General features: G+C 47.3%; 1 protein-coding gene across 3 annotated transcripts in view; it reads left to right on the top strand.

The window, feature by feature from the left end:
- IGDCC4 (immunoglobulin superfamily DCC subclass member 4) overlaps positions 1-14,878 on the top strand; it is a 94,545-nt gene that overhangs the window by 38,389 nt on the left and 41,278 nt on the right. For all 3 annotated transcript variants that reach the window (XM_040602081.1, XM_040602083.1, XM_040602082.1), the window contains exons 3-4: positions 6,657-6,798; positions 12,416-12,549. In XM_040602081.1, the coding sequence (XP_040458015.1) occupies positions 6,657-6,798; positions 12,416-12,549 (276 nt within the window). The remainder of the gene's footprint in view (positions 1-6,656; positions 6,799-12,415; positions 12,550-14,878) is intronic.

Genomic DNA, 14,878 nt, shown 5'->3' on the forward strand with positions numbered 1-14,878 from the left:
GCATGCAGATACTGTCTGGGGAGGTGGGAGGCGTGCAGTAGAAAAGGTTCAGGTGGATTTATTTGGCTGTTCCTGCCCCAATCCTAGCCACCCTGAATTAGGATATATTCCCTTTTAGGGATGACTTGCGTTGAAGTTTGCACCTTGCCTTTTGCCTTTTGCAGTGGTTTGTGCCTCTTGTTACAGACCTAGGTTTATTGTTTGGCGTCTCATGTGTGAGAACAGTGGAGACCTCTCAAAACCAGGAGACTGACTTAAATTGCCCTTCATTTCCCCTGGATTTTTCCAGAGGAGCATGCATAGGTGACACATTTCTCCATCCCATTCTGGGTTTCTCCCAGAAACAGGGAATTTCAGGTGAACTCTCTCCTTGTGCGTACTTGTATGTCTCCTTTTATTACAATAATAATGGTAATAAAATTTATAATAAATAATATAAAATGATAAAATAATTAATAAATTTCTGCACAGGGAAAGCGCTGCTTCTGTGGCACACACATGCACCGGACAAAGATACTCATTTCTGAATGGAGAGCAGCGAGGGAATTGATTAATGAAATGCATCTCACTTCGATTTGTTTTGTGGGTTGGGCAGAAGCACTCACTATATTAGCATTCAGCTGGTGCAAATGAGATTGTAAAGGCCTGTTGTGTTTTGTTTTTTTCTCTCCTGCTGCTGAATACAGTAGTCTATCCAAAGCTGTTTACGTGTAAGTGCAGTTATTCTTTGTGCTGATTGCCCTGGGCGCTGCTGATCAGTACAGAGCAGTAGAAGAAAACCTGTTCAGCAGGTGGGATGTGTTATCCCTGCCATCAGCTTGCGCTTCTGACCCGCAGTGCATTTCCTTCCCTGGGCTGGGGTTTCTCACCTGGGGATGTGGGACACTCTGTGCGCCATAGAGTCTTGCAATGCCAAGGAGGAATATTTGGGTATTCATAATACCAAGTAACCTCCTATGGCTTTTCATACCTCGATTCATTTATTTGTTCAGCTTGCCTTGTATGAGTACAGTACTTGGTGCCACCAGGACGCTGTGGCAGGGCAGCTAAGGGCTCAGCCCAGTGCCTTGTTGCAGTAGGTGCAAAAGCTGCTGCTGGGGGATTTGGATGAGTCCTGTGCCACTTCCCTGAAGGCAGATGCCAAATGCACCTCGTGGTGGTAGGGATACACTCCGCTTCTTGCCTCTGCCCGTGCCATGCTGAGTCCGTCAGCCTTGTTTGCCCGTGTGTGCAAGGGCTTTCATGTATTTCCTGCCTTTCTTAGCACTGCTTCTGTGCCGTTAGTGTCATCTGCCATGTTTCAGGCTTGTGGAAGTCTGCATCTCCCTGCTGACAGCCCCAAGAACAGCTCTGGCACCTCCAGCTGTAAGGGCTGCTGGCTCCCCAGTGAAGGGAGGGGATGCGCCAGGCAGCAGCAAGCCCGGAGGCTGGAAGGGGGCCGTTCAGAGCAGACAGGTGGGAGTGACAGAGGCTGAACGGTGTATGCGGGCTATGGCACTGTGACGACTTCCATCCTTCCCCTTCCAGTGTGACCCAGGTGTTCAGCTTGTTCATATTTTCCTGGATAAACATGTGGCTCACTGCCCAGTGTTCCCCAGCATCCTGTGTGCAACCAAGGGACACCCGTGCCTCGGTCCACCATCCACACCTCGTGGCAGTGGTGGCTGTGGCAAATGAGGAGGAGTGAGCAGTCTGTGGTGGCTCTTGGTGTGAGCGTGCCTGTTAATTGAACAGCTGCTCAGGCTGATGAATTAGGTCTACGGGTTTCTTTGAGCCCTGTGTGCTCCCATGTGGAAATACCAGGGGCATTATTGTAGTTGTGGGAAGGTGTAGCTTTCTACCTGTTAATAACTACATTTGTGAAGATTTGTTAAAGCTGTTAATTTAGCTTAAACAATTTATGCGAGGGAGGTTCTAGAAAATTACAGTAATTGTGACTGTCAGATGAAGATGTTTGCTGTGCCTGGAGGGAATGGGCCTGTGTTGCGTGGCTGCTGGCAGCAAGCGCAGGAGAGGTTTGGTGTGTTACTGCAGCTGGAGGGACAGGCCACAGCAGGAATCAATGCACGCGGGCTCTTGTGATCCACTCTCCACAGGGAGAGCATCTCTTCTCTGTCATGCACGGTGTGCCTGGGATTTGAGGAAAGGCAGATTGGGATTTGCTCTTATTTTAAGGGTTTATTTTATGGATTTTATGCAATTTATTTTGTGGATTAGGTGTATGGGTGAGTGAAAGCCGGTGGCTGTAGGCAGAACCAGGCTGGGCAGGAAAACCTCCAGGAGATGAATGCACAGGCTTTGGACCATCTGCAGATGTAACTTTCAGATGCTGGTCCAAGTAGGTGGGGAACTGGCATATGTGAAGAGGCAGGAGCAAGGATTACTGATGTACGGATTAGCTGGGCAGCACAGGACCTGTGCGGCCATATGGCCCTGCAAACTGAGCACTGTTCTGGCTCTGCCTCCGCTGTGCTTTGGCAAATTGCTCCCATGACTCTGTGAGTGTTTCCCTTCTGCTCCCCTGGCCTGTTCAGAGACGGATGGTTTAGGCAGTATACGTGATCTCTTGCGGGGGGGGGGGGGGGACACGGACGGGGGACGGGACGGGACTGAAGTTAGATAGAATCTTAGAAATACCTACTAATAATTACAAAAGGTACAAAGAGGATGAGCACACAGAGAGTGGGGGCAAAGCACTGTGGGAGGGAGCAGCAAGCCCCTTTCAGAAGGCTGAATTCCTTGCATAGACTGCATTTTCTGCCTGGGGTGTAGTGTTGCTGGCTGGCAGTCTTTCCAAGCTCTCGGCCTCCTGTACGGATCAGTCTGCTGGGAGAGGGGGAGGGTGCTGTGTTTCACCATGCTGCAGTCGCCCCTGGGCTCGCTGCTAAAAGCCTTGGCACACACGGCTTGGCTCCAGCTGGGTTTAACTTGTCAGTGGGGAGGGAGCTGCATGCTCCATTCCCGAAAGTGCAGAGCCTGCTGCTTTGGCATGTTGCTCAGGGCAATTTGCTGTAAGCTCCTCACCTTCTCACCTGCAGTGGGTAATTTTTACTGAGTGGCCTGTTAAGGTGTTCAGGGTAATCGGTGCAACAGGGCTGAGGGGTGTTTTGGGGCTCAGGATGGCTTTGCAAGCTAAAACCTAGCTGAGGCATTGAAAGTAGAGTATCTGTCTATCATCCTTGTTTCTCTTCCCCTCAATCATCTTCTTTCCCTGCCTCCCTATGTGAAGACCTCTTGCTTTGTAGCACCTCTGCAGTAGTCCCTTCTATCAGATCGTGTTTCTGGGAGGAGAACAGCCCCTCCTAAGTATCCCGGTGGCCCTAGGGTGAGCAGTGTGTTGGAGCCTGTCTTGCGCTGGCTGTGACCCACACGCACATCTGTGCAGTGCGTCAGAGTAGCAGGATCTGCTTTCCTGTCCTCTCCTTCCGCAGCAGGCTTGCCTTGCTCTGGCTGATTCTCTCCTTTCCTCCAAGCATCAGCTGTTTGCAGCACAGCTCTGAGCCTAGGCTGCGTCACGTTGTAGGTGCTGGACATGTTCTGCCTTGTCCATTCATCCCAAGGGGTATTGAGGTGGAGAGAGGAGGAGCACAAGGGATCACAGCGTGCTGTGGACTTGGCTCCAAGCTGATGCAGAGGATGCTTGTGGAGCAGCAACAAGCCTGGCCAGCAAGTCTCTCTGACTGAGCTTTGCCAATGCTGAGATCCAGGGTTCTTGTGAGTCCTACATTAAAGAAACCTATTCACCGTTCTTATCTTGCTTGCTATGCACAAGAGATCCCTGTTCATGTTCCTTGTCCTCTCCTTCATTGGAGAGGCTACACACTGCTCCTTTCAGAGCTTGCAGAGGTGATTTATTTTCAGCCTGTCCTCAGTGATCCCTACAGTCCCTGTCCTGATGCTGTAAAAAAAATACGACAGCAGTGCTCAGCCTCTGAATCCCACTGCAAGAGTTATCACGAGAAGGCATTAACAGACAAAACGTGGTTTGCTCTGCGCTGCCAGGGTTGAGCCTCCCGTGCCCACTGAGCTCAGCCTTTGCTGGCAAGCTGTGCCTCTGCCTGGGAAGCCTGACTGTTTCTCTGTGCTGCTCAGAGTGAGAGGGACACTGCGCTGCCTAATCGGGGTCGCTGTTTAGTCACGCTCCTCCACACCCTAATGAAAAATCTGTCATGGGTGCATTTCTTGGCTCTTTGCTTTTGAAGAGCCATTCCGGAGCCCAGCACAGCAGGCAGACGGGGCTGGATGGAGGTGAAGGACAGGATCTGGTTCTCAGCAGGGAATTTCAGGCTTGCAGGTGCAGGTCTGGCAGGTGGCAGGGAGGAATAGCTGGCAGCCCCATGCTTTGGGACAGGTTATTGTGTGGATAACTCCGGGGGGCCCAGGAGGCACAGTCACCTTTTGTACGCCTTTGCACTTCATGCCAAAATGTGCAGAGTTAAGCCTGGTTTGCTAAATGCCCTGCGTTCTTACCAAACTGTACAAAATATACATGCATGCAGCCGTGAGGGAGAGCAGAGAGAGTGAGGAGCTTCCCCCTGGGATTTGGGGAGCCTTTTCACCACTGCTGGTGACCGGGGGTTGCTGTTCATGCACACCATGTGCTAGGTTCTCTGATCTCTGGAGACTGGTTTAAAGCGGCTGTAAACTTCAGGACCTCATTGTATCACCTTAGATGATGTCACTAATAACGAACAGAACAGACAGGTAACCTGACATGAAGGGGAGGAAACAGAGATGCCTACAGATTTTGTCTTTTTAGAACGATTCCTGCCTCCCATCGTGACCTTTCTGGGTACATGACCCTTCAGAGCCTGCCAAAAGTATTCTTATTTATGCTTGTAGGATGAAAAGAGAGTAAGGGAAAGAGCACTAAGGATATCTGCTGCCAGGAGAAGGTTGCTTTGATGGTGCCATCCTGAATGTGTGCTGGCATTTGATGGATTTTCTTTTGAACTCTTAGGTTCAGAGAGTTTTATTAACATGAGCTTTAAAGATCTTGTAATCTGTAGAAATTACTTTGTGTTAGTCTGCAGTAAATATTTGAAAATACTAAAGCAGGTGGCTGAATTGGGGCCTGTATATTAATGTCTTTTTCAGTTTTTTCCAGGAAAACATTTTTTATTGTTATTTGCATTGAATTGAAAAACTAGACTCGGCAGACAGCTGGTGGGAGAATTCAGTCTGTAGCTGCTGTGGAGAGCCATGAGTTCCTTTAAACATGTGATAACTATTTAAATTAAAGAAAAACACTGATGACAGCTGAGAATACGCCAAGGTTAAAATAGGTCATGTAAAAGCATTTAATTTTCAAAATTCTACATGCTTTCTCAAGCTAACACTGCAATAAAGTGTTTGTGTGTGTGATGCAAAGAAAACTTGAGATTTCGAGTACTATTCAATGCAAAGCAATGATGGAAGTTCTTGGGAGGCGGTGGTGGGACAAGCCCATGATTGTGTTGGAGGACCAGAAGGTTACTTGAGGTCCTTATAAGCACCACACTGTGCTTGGCCCAGTTTTCTGTTTTCTGGCTGAAATTTATGTTTATTGTGCCACAGTCAGGATTTCTGGCGCTTGTGTTATAGCGTTGCTGGATGAATTTGTACGACAGGGTAGGTTTAACAGCAAAGGCGATTTAACAGAGACTTATTGAAAGCAGAAGCCAGTTCTTCTCATGGAGAAGAATACAAGCTTTCTACCCCAGTCAAGGAGCCTGCATGCATATTCAAAACTCTACCGTGTGACTGAGATGCCTTTGGGTTATGCTATTGGCAGGAGAGATGCTGACAGCCCCAGGGGGAAGATTTCTGCTCTGCTGAAGTCGCAGGGTTTTGCTGTGTGCATGGAAAGAGAAGATGAGGCAGGTGTCTATGAAGATGGGAAGGGTGCAGTCCAAGAGCAATCACAAATGTTAGTGCTTTGTCTCTGAAGCCAGTTCAGCCTCTCTGGTATAGAAAGAAGCATACAGACAGGGGTGAGCCTTGGAGAGTAAACAAGTGTCCTGGCATGTATGAAATCAGTCCTCCTCCTCTTAGCAAGGTGGCTGTGTCTGTATCCCCTTGACTGCATGTCATCTGCTTGAGTAGGATGAAGTTGGTTTTTGCAGGCAAAGCTGCTCACTGTGGGGAAGGAGTATCGTAAGCCTCATGGTCTCTTTCCCTAGTCTCCAGCATTGCCAGCCTGTGGGCAGTTGTTTTGTGTAAGTAACTTGACATCTGGCTTTGTTCTTCCTCTTGCCCTGTTTTAATTTCCTGTGGCTGCAGGAATGCCACAAGGCAAGGGGAAACTCGTCTCTCAGGGCTGCGGCATTTCCCCTCTTCTTTTTCTCATTCTACGTGTCCTTCCCAAGTGGCACAAGTGAACAAACAAGGAAGCAATTTAGGAAGGTAACTGCTGAAACCAGCAAATTGCCTGTCTTTTCTGTCACACTGCCTTAAAGGAGAAAATGAGGCAAGAAGCAAATTTGCACATTGAAACCTTTCAGTTACTATTGTTAAGATTGCTGAGGGTCTGTAGGGCATGGGGAAGTGACGAATTACATTTCAGGCTATCTTTAGGAGAGAAAAGCCTTCCTCTTAACTTATATATTATAACAGGTTTGCATTTCTCAGCAGAAACACTTGAGTTAATAACTTTCCTTCCCTTCTTCTTTCCCCAGCATTATCACGCTTTTTCCAGCAGCCAGAGTCGCAGACAGTGGAAGAAAATGGCATGGCCCGGTTTGAGTGTCGCATCGAAGGACTACCCTCCCCTGTCATCACGTGGGAGAAGGACCATGAAGCTGTTCCAGCAGAACCCAGGTGATTCCCTGATTGCTTTCCTGGGTCAGCTTGAAAAAAAAACAAAACAAAACCTGACCATTTAGGATGTGGAAATCCTTCATAAAAAGGTAGAATGAAGCGACCAGGTTTGGGCCTGGTAATTAAGTGATGTAAGAGGAGGTGTATAAGGGGCCCATGCAAACAGGTCCATAAAACACCTAAATAAAATTAACTTTCCCCCAAACATCCAATCCACCCAAACAAAAAAAAAAAAAAAGGCAGGGGGAAGAGGAATAATAATAATAATAAAAAAACCAAGTCCACTTTTATTACTGATCTCTTGTTCTGGAACCTTTACCGTGATGTACCAAGTGCTCGCTCTATAAAAAATAGTTTCAAGGAAGTGAAATTGGCTGATAAACAAAGTAATTGAGACCGGAGCCTCAGTTTTCCAGTGGCGTGGAAGGTCTGTATGCAGAGATGTGCAATTTCAGCACAGTTTACATCAGCCATTTACTCCCCGTGCAAAACATTGGAGGGACACCAAGAAGAGTATGCAGAAGGGCAGACAGCAGCATAAAAGTGAATGGAAAAACTTGAAATTGTGCCAGTTCTTACAGCACAGAACCTGCACCCTACTAAAGCCTGTGTTGTGCGGAACAGAGCGCAGCAGGCAGTGGCATGGACTGCCTTTGGCTTGTCCTTTTGTGTGAAGTTAAGTGAGGTAGAAGTCTTTGGGGGATTGGGGCCTGGCATGAGGAATATTTCTGCAGCCGACTGCGGGGGTGCCATGTTGGGGGTACTGGGCATACCCAACTGAACTCCATGATGTGGTTTTTCTTTCATTTTGGTTGTGGTTTTAGAGACAGTAGTTTTCTTCACTGTTTTCACATATTTATCTCAGGGTTAATGATTCTTCTAGACCACTGTGTGTGCTCAGTAATCTGGGAGGTCTTTCCATTTGTTTTATTCCCATGTTTAGAGGTCATCTAATAAAAGACCCTGAATTTTTTTTTTTCTTTTCTTTTGAAAAAGGTAAGAGTCCTGCAGCATGATACCTTTTCCTTAATGAAAGTCAGTTACAGGCAGGAGAAGAGGATAAACCAGTAGTTAGCTGTTAGTTGGTCTGCAGGGGAGCAGTGGCTATATTGTCCTTTAGTTCTTAAAAACTCATTTTCTGTTGTGCAGAAGGAGCTGTTTCCCTCCCAGGGTAGTTAAGCCAAGAGGCAGGAGGAGAGGAAGAAAAGAGAGGTGGGGAAAGATTTAGGAATAATTCTGCAGCAGTGACTGTTTCTATAAGAATAACTGCTTATATCCTTGAGTATGAGGTGTGGCATCTAAAGGTTTATAGGAGACTGTTGATTTGTAATGAGAAGAAAATTAATTAATAAAAAAAGAAATTAAAAAACAAAAAAGAAGGGATTGCAGGGAGAAGTGTGCCATAGATAGGGCAATGGCTTTTTAATGAGACAACTCGATGGATGTTGTGAAATTACTTGCTCAGAGATTGCTTTCAACACGGGCAGCCTGAAAATTGTTTTCCTTGTAAAAGCCAGACCATAATATCTGGCTGCAGATCTTTCTTTTTAAATCGTGTTTTAGATAATACGCTTTTCCAGAAGGATTTGCTTTTTTGTTGTTGTCTAGTTGTTGTTGTTGGATTTAATATAACCAGCTTTCGAAGGAGTTAAGTGAATTCCAGGAAATGTTGGCTGCCAACCAGAGCGTTCTGTTATCCTTACTACATCATGCCTAAGGACAGATCTCAGGCCAGCCTGATTACTGTGGACTCCCTCCTGTGCACGCTTTGATGAGCCTGTGAAAATGCAATCATTTGGATAGGTAGGCATCAGGATGATGATTTCATATTTCAGAATAGCACGGTTACGTGTATGTACAAAATCAGGCTCGGGCTGTAGATAATAGCCCTTGAGATAATACTACTACACCAATGTTTATGATTTCTTTTAAGAGGGATAGAATAATCATGGGAAACTGACATTGTGGGGTTTTTTTCCTTTTTTCTTCTTTTTGTGTGTGTTGATCTTATCTTTGGGCACTTTCTTTGCCCTTTGCCCTTGGGTACAGGTTCTAGCATGGTACCACCTCAAAGGTGCTGAAGGCTGAACTTAAAAAATATTTAGGCAACCTAAAGGGTATAGAAGTGCTTACTGATGTTTTTTGGAATACCTTTGCTGCCCTGCTGAAGCTCAGGATAAACTTTCATATGTGAGTAAGGCACAGAAATATTTTTAAATTCTGGCTCTGAAGTACTTTTAAAAAACATGCTATTAAATCTGCAGCAGCTGCTTGAGGGGTGGCTTGCAGGATTTCTCCAGCTTGCAGTTGCTTTGGGACGTGTGCTACATCTCTTGGCATAATCTTTTCTCTGTTTTAGGTGCTGGCTGGGTTTCTCCCCAGGATTCAAATTGCTGTTTATTTTCTCTAGAGCCAAGATGAGTACTTGCTAGGAACTGGAAGTCTTTGGAGTTCTGCGCATAAACACATACCCTACAGATCACATGGTCTGCAATCACAGTATCTTTTTCCACATTTTGGCTAAGTGAGGGTTTTATCTGTGTGGAGAGTTTACTTCTGTCATGTGTCAGCAGTGCCTTAGTACGGCTTCACGTTCACGTACAGGACTCCTGAACTGTAAGCAAAAGGGCTTGCAAACTTTAGAGTTTGCAACACAGCTGCAGGTTCCTCACTTGTCCTGAGCCTGGTTATTAGTCAGTTTTGCGTACCTCCAAAAGGCTGCAAGGAAAGTAAGCCTCTTACTCTTTTTACTGGGGAGAAAGTGAGAAAGGGAATTGGACTGTCGATGCTGGAATATTCTCTGCTATACGCACAGTGTAACACCCTGATCTGTAGGGTTGCAGGGTTTGGACTCAAGGCAGTGGTGCTTGATTTTAAGTTCTTGAGTACTTGAGCCTTGGTAATTGACACTGAAAAGGTGGGCAGCCGTCAGCCTCTTGCGCGTTCTGCTCAGGGAGGAGCGGAGGGAGGAGCAGCTGCCTCTTTGTGCCTTGTTGCTCTTGCAGGTTGCTGCCGTCTGTGCTTATGGTGGTTGGGCTGTGGCCTGAGTGGCTGCCCTTTAACTGGGTAGCTGCTGCGCGTGGGGGGCTTCCCTTTCACCCCCATTCAAGGAAGTCTTCTGTGAGATCCTGGTGCAGTAGCTGTCAATGGAAAAACTCCCAAAACTGCTGAGGTTCCAGCATTTCTGTTTCTCTCAGTGCCTTTGTCTGTTTGTCCTTTGCATTTGGTTTTCTGCTCGATCTGTAGTGAAGGTGAGCAGACAAAAAGATCTGCCCTGTGTATGGAAGAAAAGCTAGCGCCAACTGTACGCTCTGAAGTATCAGGCAAACTTAGGTTCCTTGCAGAGAGCCTGGTGATGGAGCAAAATGCCGTTGCAGGCTGCCTGGAGGCTTCTAGATCAGCGCTGCCGGGAGCCTGAAGAGCTGGAGGCTTTGTGAGCAGCTGGGAGAAATTGTGGATAGAGAAATTCTGCCTTTCTGCCCTCCTTGCTTCCCTGGGAGAGCAGTGCTCCCCTCTGTCATGCTTTCCCGACAGGACGTGCGTTAAGTAGATCTCTCTACTGCTGGCCTTGCTGAAGGGACCATCTTGAGCTACACGCTGATTGAGTCTCCCCACTCACACCCCCTTGCCTTTAGCTCATGCTCTCTTTAGAAACACAGCGGCTTGTTTTCTGCCCTCGGGAGAAGCTGGGTGTGTTGGAGGAGCGTGAACGTGGACACGGTCCTGAGCAGCCTGGTCTGGCTGACCCTACTCTTGAGAGGGGACGGACCATAGACAATTTTCAGAGGTCCTTCCCAGCCTCAGCGTATCTGTGATACATAACTGGAGTGTCTTTTTGTGGCTGGGAGATGCCATGCCTAGTGTTTGAAATATTTTGATATTAATTACAGACTCAAATAGCAGATGCACGACAAAAATAAATATTATCGCAGTGGGAGGCTTTCCCTCTACAGAGCTGAGAGGATGCAAATATTTGTTGTCTTTCTCCTGAGTCCTGATGAGGCATCCTGATGAGGGCTTTCTGGCTGCCACCTCCTCTGAGGTCTCTTGAGCTTGGTCCTGTGAAGAGCATCTTTGTAAGTAGTGGGAGCGTGGCTTTAGGGATGTGGGGCAGTTGCCCTTGTGTACGTGGGAAGCTTCAGCAGGTCTGCGTCCATGAATCGGGCTGCAGTATTGTGTGCCAGCAGAGACAATATGGTCACTAGAGGAGCTCTGTTTGCTTTTCTGTTTTTTTAACAGCTGTGAAAAGGACAAGAAGTGTTGAGCTCAGATTGTGGCAACTGAGATCCAGGATAGGTGCTAGCCTCACAGCAGGGATATTTGTCTCTGGAATAGACTGCTTAGGGCAAGGGAGATATTCCCATTACTGGAGATTTAGGGTAAAAGTTTGCAGAAGCAGGTGTGCTGTTGATGACCATGGCTTGAACACAGGCTGAGTGATCTCTTAAGGTCCTCCTGGTTCCATGACCCTCACTCATGGTAAACCGGCTGTCTCAGCACCTGGAGAACCACAGTTTTACTTATTGGATTTACTTACCGTGATCTTTGTGGATGGAAGGACTGGTATTCATGGTTGTAACTTGTCTTTGTGCTGTTCCTGTGGAATAACTGTTGTCCCTCCCCATAGCAATTGCCTTTGAATGTGTCCTCTTCATAATGAAGACTGATAACCCAGAACTGCCTGTCAAAGCTCGGCAGCTCTGTTTAGAGAGGCTTGCAATTAAAAATGGATCTCATATATAATTAAAAAGGATCACGTAGGCTTTGCGCCTTGCATTCAAGAATAAAGAGGCTGCCATCTAGGAATCCAGGCAGAAAATGGAGATGCTGACAGCCAGCTCCTACTTTTATGCTAATTGCTAATCATCTGCTTTGTTCAGTATAATGCAGGAAGGATTGTGTTCATGTTGTGAGCCATGTAGCCATTTCAGTCCATGGAAGTGTTGCCCAGTAGCCCCCCATGGGCAAATGGGGGAATACTGAATTCCTGGCTGTAAGTTTGTCGGCTTGTGAAAGCCAGAAGCCCATGGAAGAACAGAAGGAATCAACACAACCCAGGAATGGTGCAGCTTCAGGTGGCTGTGTCCTGGATGCTTTGGGCCATGAAAGTGCAGCTGTTTATCAGTTGCTTCCTTCATGTACTTGAAGTGCAGCAGGAAAAAGATGATGTTCAGACTTCTTTGCAATATATTTTTTTCTCCGGCTACCAAACCTTTGTGAAAAGCAGGTGGTGAAACTGGCTGTACTGTGTGCAAAGGCCCTTCTACACTTTGAGACATCTGCAAATCTGTATGTAGAAACATGCATGTGTGTGTGTATGTAGTAGTTTCATACAATACAATTGGTTTATATCAGTGAAGTCCTGTTGGCCTGGTCTCCCAAGAACAGATCCTATGTTGTGAAGTCTCCAGGGTGATGGATAGCTCTGTACCAGCTGGTTTTTAAGAACCACCAGTTGGGTTGCCTAAAGGTTTTTTGGTCCCATTCTGCTGTGGTTACCAGGACCTTCACATGATACATTTGCAGGAGAAAAGAAAGGGGTAAAAGGGCTTTGAGTTGATGAATAGCTCAGGTAAGGCATAGCCTGTCTCACACACTCTTCCTTTTGGTCACCCAGGTTTATAACTCTTCCAAATGGCGTCCTCCAAATCGTGGATGTGCAAGAGAGTGATGCTGGGGCTTACCACTGTGTGGCAACCAACGCTGCCCGAAAACGCTACAGCAATGACGCAGTCCTCAGTGTTCTGAAAGGTAAGATGTAGGCAGGAGTGTGTTGGGCTGGGCACATCTGCCAGACAGCCATTGCCTGTGATGGCAAGCTGAGCTGAAATATCAGTGACAATTTCTCCAGCTGGTGTGGCTCTGCACATGGCTTTGGTTTAAAAAAAAACTTAGAGAAGGTGTTTTATTAAAGACTTCTCTTTACTCTTATGGGGTAAGCAGGCTGAGTTGGGAGGTATTGCCACCTGGGAGTCACACTGGCCACTCTGCCCAGCCACGGGACTAGGCAGCCAACAGTAATAGTGGGGTTGTTCCTCTCTGTGCCCAGGGATTTTCTTTTGCAGGCAGATTGTAACAGCGGGTGCATTTTAACAGCCCTAGGCTCCTTTATGCTCTGGGCATGTTAGAAGGGGTCAGGCACCCTGTTTGCACCTTGGGCAGTGCAGCGTTGTTGTGATCTTATCTCCAGTGGCCTCGTTGTTGTGATCTTATCTCCAGTGGCCTCGGATGGCAAGACAAGTGAAGGCTGGCACAGACAGAGGAAGATGCTTGCCCAAGCTAGCAAGAGAAACAGTTGGAGGCTGGAGTAGTTGACAGGGCTGTGTCTACTCCAGGTTGCCTTGCAGAGTCCAGAGGAGGTTAAGCACAGTGACATCTGTGTCCATGTTGCTGGCCCTTTGCTGAGCTGTTGGGTAGCTCCAGAGATCTTTTTGTGGTATTTGGGAACAGCCTCAGCTGGGATTTCTTCTGGAGACACAGACCACTGGAACAAGGCTTTAGGTGAGAGTTGTCCTTTGCCTCCCGATCTGGGCCTCAGTCTCTGAGTGCATTTTTCTTTGTTAACTAAGAGTGCAGCGGGCAAGTCTGGACATGAGAACGTAGCTGAGAGCATAAGTGCAGTGGGGGTCTCCAGACTCCAGCATCCTTCCCAGCACACCTGGCTGCCTCCCCAGTATAGTATAATCCTTGTCCTGCAGGCGGACAAACTCGCCAGAGCTGGGAGTCTGGGTGAGCTATCCTTTCTCTTGGGACAGTGACCCCCTGCCACGTCTGTCTCCTATTCGTGCTGTCCCCAGCATATTTTGTAGGCAGCTTTAACCTTGAAAGCTCTGAAATCCTTCCGAGCCCCTTTTGTCTTTGTTTAGGATTGCGTTGCTTGGCATTCTGCTACCACTGTATTTTCACAGAGGTGGCTTTGCTGTTCATCCATCAGCAGGGAGTATAATTAACTGTGGAGCCTGCGAACACACCTCTGATCAATGGATTGTGTCGTGGAGGTAATCTGTGTGGAATCTGCAGAGAATTCGTGAGCGGTTGAATGCTCTGTGTCTAATCGCCAGCCCCTGCCAGATCCTCTGTGTGCTTAATGAAGCACGGAGGCGAGGGGGAATGCTTGCTATGGGCAGTTCCACACTGTAGACACAACTCCCTTGTTGGGTCTGGTTTGCTATTGATAAGTAATATTGATCAAGGCGCAAAGGTGAATATGCTGTCCTTGGCATCATAACTCGTTCTGTGTAATTGTATCTTGTAACTCTGCAGTGTTTAATCTGCTTTGCAAACGGAGGCAATGGAAGAGGTTAAATGGGAAGCGTTCCTTCTGGAGCACCAGCCGGCCTGAGCAGATTTCTGCCTGGAGTTCTCACCCAAATCTCGCTTCTGCAGCACCACACCACCCGCTGGCTGCAAAAACAAATATGCGAGGTTGAGTTTTTCACCAGATTGAGCTGATAGTGATGAAAAACATGCCTGTTAAATCTCTGGGGTTTTTTATAATTGGGGAGAAGTATCTCTGAGACAGATGGGAAACTGCAGTGACCTGTACAGACTGCGAACTCCTCCATGAGTGACTGGCATGGTATTGATCCTTTTTTGTTTCAGCACTTCACCATCAGATGCCTGGACTGGCTTGGTACGTCTTTTCCTCCCAGTTCGGAAGCAGCTGATAATAGTTGGAGTAGCAGAAATCCTTTGCTCGCTGTAAAAAATAAAACCAAACTAAATCCAAACAAACAAAAAATTCCAGGGGGAAAACCAAACCAGAACATTAGCGTGAAAGCTATTTAGTGTTGCTTGAGTTGCTTATGTAGAAATTTCGAGGACCAAACTCCTATGTGTTTGCAGGCAGGAGCAACTAAACTACTTCTTCGCTCCCTGCCAGTGGCTAGTGAGCCATTTGTGCTGAGGTAAGATGAGAGTTCAGTCTTTCAGTCCCACTGCACTGCCAAGGCCTCTGGAAAAGGTTTGTGCAGTGGGACCTAGTGTCTCCTTTCCACCTGTGCCTGCAGCTGTGGTGTCCCGCTGACAGCACTAGGCAGTGCCGTGTGGTGATCACCGAGTCTGTGCACTCAGGAACAGA

Source organism: Falco naumanni, chromosome 7, assembly GCF_017639655.2.
Source record: "Falco naumanni isolate bFalNau1 chromosome 7, bFalNau1.pat, whole genome shotgun sequence".
Taxonomy (NCBI): Eukaryota; Metazoa; Chordata; class Aves; order Falconiformes; family Falconidae; genus Falco; species Falco naumanni.